General features: G+C 63.8%; 2 protein-coding genes across 3 annotated transcripts in view; one reads left to right on the top strand and one right to left on the bottom strand.

Annotated features, from left to right (window-relative positions):
- Positions 1 to 2,917, top strand: part of CCDC22 (coiled-coil domain containing 22) — an 18,777-nt gene extending 15,860 nt beyond the window's left edge. For both annotated transcript variants that reach the window (XM_040631615.1, XM_040631619.1), the window contains exon 17: positions 2,556 to 2,917. In XM_040631615.1, coding sequence (XP_040487549.1) covers positions 2,556 to 2,669 — 114 coding nt within the window. In that variant the 3' untranslated portion in view covers positions 2,670 to 2,917. The remainder of the gene's footprint in view (positions 1 to 2,555) is intronic.
- The window catches only part of FOXP3 (forkhead box P3), a 19,632-nt gene continuing 17,800 nt past the window's right edge, over positions 2,851 to 4,682 (bottom strand). The window contains exon 13 of the mRNA XM_040631633.1: positions 2,851 to 3,731. The gene's annotated coding sequence lies outside the window, so the exon portion shown is untranslated. The remainder of the gene's footprint in view (positions 3,732 to 4,682) is intronic.

Below are 4,682 nucleotides of genomic sequence, written 5' to 3'. Positions count from 1 at the left end.
AATCAACCTTGTGCAGGTGGGAGGTGGGGATGGGAGTGGAGGAGGGGCTGCCTGCCTGGGGTTGGGTCACAGTGGGGCCTAGAGGGCCTAGAGGGCCTTGAAGGGGCTGAGAGGACTTTGTGGAGGTCTGCCAATGTCAGAAGGGTTCAGAGGCGGCCTTGGGGACCTGTGGGCTCTCGAGGGTTCAGGAGAACCAGTGGGGATGAGAGGAGGAGGTAGGGTCGGGGGAGGTCGGACCTGTGGGGGTTAGGGGCACCCGTGGGCTTCGGTCAGGACACTTGGGTGTCTGAGATTCAGGAGGGGTGTGAGCATCTGTATGGCCAGGGGCTTGTCAGGGCTTCCGGGGGGGCCACTGTGGAGGTAGAGGGATCAGAGGGGCCTGTGGGTGTCTGTCACTGCTTATAGGTTCCTGTCCCTATCAGGAGGGGTCAAGGGGCTGCTAGAGGGTAGGAGGGGTGCATTGTCATCTGTGGGGGCTCGGGCTGGGCTAGGGCTTGCCAGGCTCAGTGGGGGCTAGAGGGCTGTGGGGTGCGGCTGAGCTCCTCCACTGACGGGAGTGGGGGTCACGGGGTGCCAGGTGGAGACCGAGCGTCGGCAGAGCGAGCTCAGCACGGTGGAGCGTGAGCAGGCCCTGCGCCTGAAGAGCCGGGCGGTGGAGCTGCTGCCTGACGGGGCTGCCAACCTCGCCAAGCTGCAGGTAGGCCTGGCAGTGGGGCTGGGCGGGAGGGCTGGAGCTGGAAGGGTCCAGCCTGTGTGACACGTATCCTCTGCCACCATCTCCAGCTCGTGGTAGAGAGCAGTGCCCAGCGGGTCATCCACTTGGCGGGGCAGTGGGAAAAGCACCGGGTCCCTCTGCTGGCTGAGTACCGCCACCTTCGAAAGCTCCAGGATTGCAGAGAGGTAGGTCGTGATGGCCTGGGCTGTGGGTGGGGCGGGTCGGGTCCCTCCCTAGGGGGCCATGCTTGTGCTGTGCTCACTGTCCTTCTCCCCATGGGGTCCTGGCAGCTGGAATCTTCTCGACGGCTGGCAGAGATCCAGGAGCTGCACCAGAGCGTTCGAGCGGCTGCCGAAGAGGCCCGCAGGAAGGAGGAGGTCTACAAGCAGCTGGTAAGGCCCTGGGCAGGGGCCCTGGGTGGCTCCGAGTGGGTGGGGGCTGGGTCCCAGGGCAGTGTCTGCTGTGTTCCTGCCTAGGTGTCAGAGCTGGAGACCCTGCCTAGAGACGTGTCCCGGCTGGCCTATACCCAGCGCATCCTGGAGATTGTGGGCAACATCCGGAAGCAGAAGGAGGAGATCACTAAGGTACATCACTGCAGCTGTGGAGGGTGGGGGCAGGCGGGCAGACAGGCTCAAGGGGCGGATGTGTGCAGCACGGCCACACGGGGACCTCACGCCCTCTGAAAGGCAGAGCTGTGTAGCCACGCCCCAGCACAGAACACTCCTACCCAGTGCGCTCCAGCCACACCTGATGCAGTGGCACAGGCCCGGTCTGGGTGAGCGTGCGCTGTGCACATAAATATTCTCAGCCGGCCGGCCGGCCTGGCCAGACATGGGCTCATGGCTGCCCTGTTCTCTGCCAGATCTTGTCGGACACAAAGGAGCTTCAGAAGGAAATCAACTCCCTGTCCGGGAAGCTGGACCGGACGTTTGCCGTGACCGATGAGCTCGTGTTTATGCGCGGGCCAGGACGGGCAGGGGCCTGGGGTGGGCCGGGCTCCTGCCTGCCTATCTGCTTACACGCCGCTTGAGCCTGGGCCCGGTGCGAGCCGTGTGGGTGCACTGAGGCTTGGGCCCGGCTCTGTGCCACGGAGGAGGAAGGAAGTCAGGAGGGGGAGAAGGCGGACTCGTGGGGGTCCTGGAGGTGGAATGTGGTGGGGGTGCGGGGGAAGCCCACTGGTCCCTTCTGTCTGGTCAGGATGCCAAGAAGGATGATGCTGTTCGGAAGGCATACAAGTATTTAGCTGCCTTGCATGAGGTGAGTGGAGAGACATGCCGGGGGCCGGCCGGGGTGGCACGTGGTGGGGTTGTAAGCCTTCTGCTCCTGCTGTCCCCAGAACTGCAGCCAGCTCATCCAGACCATTGAGGATACAGGCACAATCATGCGGGAAGTTCGAGACCTTGAGGAGCAGGTGAGGCCCCGGGAGTATGAGGGGAAACCAAGGCAGGCCAGTGGACAGCACCTTGGTTTACACCCAGAGAGGCTGTGGGAGCAGAACCAGCCTATGGCTGGACCCTCAGCCTTGTCCCGTAGTAGCTGTGTGTGTGACCTGGCACTGGCTAGCGGCCTCCTCTGAGCCCCAGCTTCCACCCCAAAGGTCCTCGCACCTGCCTCCCTGGGCCATCAGTAGAGGCCTTAGCCAGAACACATGGTGGCTCATGCTGTCACGTTAGCAAATAATGCTGTAGGCGAACAGATAACACATGCAAAGGCCCTGTGGTAGGGCACAGCACGCTGTTATGGGAGGAGCACGGGAGGGGCCTCGAGCAGCCTTGCTGGAGCCGCAGCCAGGGCGGCAAGCAGGAGCTGGACTGAAGGCGTGTGGTTTGCATTGCCCTAGATCGAGACGGAGATGGGGAAGAAGACCCTCAGTAACCTGGAGAAGATCCGCGAGGACTACCGAGCCCTCCGCCAGGAGAACGCTGGCCTCCTGGGCCGGGTCCGGGAGGCCTGAGGAGTGCCCAGCACCGCTCTGCTCCTGGCCTCGGGCAGGGGGTTGGGATGTTGGGGGCGATGGCCAAGCACGTGCCCTAGCCCTTCCCTCTGCTGGCCGCACGGCTCCTCCTGCTACAGCCTTGACCCCAGACACCCACCCACCGGACCCCAACCCTGATCTGGGGTGATCGTCCAGAGCGTGGGAACTCGGCTACAGTTTATTGGAGAGGGCACTGGGTCCCAAATAAACAAGGGGCTGTGTCTGCAGTCTAAGCTGAGGCCTGGATGGGGACACAGGGTTCCGGGCCGGGGAGGTGGGGTGGGTGGCAGGTGAGATGTGGGTCTATTTGGCGGTTCGGTGTGTGTGGCTGTGAAAACCCACGTGGGACTCCGGAGACCCGCTGGGGCTCCAGGTGCGTGCGCAGGAGGTGCACAGGTGTGCTCTCCTGGGCCGCGTGAGCAAGCGTGTGTTTGGGAGCTGCGTGAGAATGTGCACGACTGGTGTGCGTGTGGCTCTTTGGGACCCGAGATCCTGAAGGTACCAAGGCTGCTGCTGTGCGGGGCCCTGGGCACGCCCCGCGGGACCCCGCACGTGTGGGCCCGGAGGGCGGCCGTGGCTGTGTGCTTTGGGGTGCGTGGGTTGACAGGGCTCAGGCGCGATGGTCTGCGTGACTGCAGAGTTGAGGTTGTCCGAGGGTACTGAGCAGGCTCTTTGTGCTGTGTCCAAGGGATGGGATTGTGACTGTGTGTGTGTGTCTTTTCCAGCCCTGAGGTCATCTGTGAGAGCACTGAGGCGGGCTGTGTGTGTGCTTGGTTGCAAAGGCTCAGTCTGGCGGAAGAGCGGGTTGCAGGAAGCAGGGCCAGGGGCCGGGGGCCAGGGCCAGGGCCCCTCTGAGCAGCCTTGGTGCAGAGCATCTGATCTAGTAGGACGGTCGGCTGAGGATCAGGGTCCCTGGCAGGCAAGACTGTGCACACCTCACTGCCTGGTCCCTGTGGGCAAGTCCAGGGCCCGTCACTCCTGCCCCCGGCTACTTCCACCCCCCCCCATTTCGACCCCTGTCCTTCCTTCCTCCTTTCCGTGGTTTTGAGGTTAGGGCCCGGGTGTGGGGTTGGCACTCCTGCTGGGCCTCTGACTCCTCTTCTTGCGGAACTCGAATTCGTCCACGGTCCACACGGCCCCTTTCTCGCTCTCCACCCGCACGAAGCACTTGTGCAGGCTCAGGTTGTGGCGGATGGCGTTCTGTGGAAGGCAGGCCCGCCGGGCCGGGGGCAGGGCGCCGGGGTAGGCAGTCATCCTCCGAGGTCAACAGTACCCACCCCAAACCGGCCTCCCGCCCCTTCCCGACATGCCTACAAGCCCCACGCCCCCCCTCCTGAGCTTGGCCCAGGCCGCTGGGGCATGGGAGACCCTCCCAGCCACTGGTGCCTCCGGAGGGGCTCACCTTCCAGGTGGCGGGGTGGTTTCTGAAGAAGGCGAACATGCGTGTGAACCAGTGGTAGATCTCGTTGAGTGTCCGCTGCTTCTCGGGAGCCTCCAGGATGGCCTGGAGGTTAGGGGATCCGGGGGTCAGGGAGCCCCTTCCCCAAAGTTGGGCTGAGAGTGGCAGTGGCCCACCCTGGGTGTCTGACATGGGTGGAACTGGGGGGGGGAGCAGGGCAAGGGAGGGAGGGAGACGGTGTGGGGTGAGGGTCAGGCCAGGATGGGGTGAGGTGGAGGGTCTGGGCTGAGGCTGCAGTAAGGTCTGGTTCGGGGTAGGGCGGGGACTCGGTTAAAGGTTGGGATGGAGTTGGAGCTGGCCTTCTCCACAGGGGCAAGGTTTCAGGCTTTGGGAAGGTCGAAGGCCAGGAGTAGGGTCAAGTATAGGATGTGGGAGGTGTGAAGGGCCAGGCAGCGTTAAAGGTCATCAGGGAAGGGGTTGGCTAAGGGTCTGGCTGGGGATGGACTGGGGCGAGTGGAGGGCCAAGGGATGGGATGGCATTAGGGTCGGGAATCAGAGGCGGACCTAGTGATACAGCTATTTTCTGTGTTAGG

Source organism: Ursus maritimus (genome assembly GCF_017311325.1).
Source record: "Ursus maritimus isolate PB19 chromosome X unlocalized genomic scaffold, ASM1731132v1 scaffold_X1, whole genome shotgun sequence".
Lineage (NCBI taxonomy): Eukaryota > Metazoa > Chordata > Mammalia > Carnivora > Ursidae > Ursus > Ursus maritimus.
This window is presented reverse-complemented; position numbering and strand designations above follow the sequence as displayed.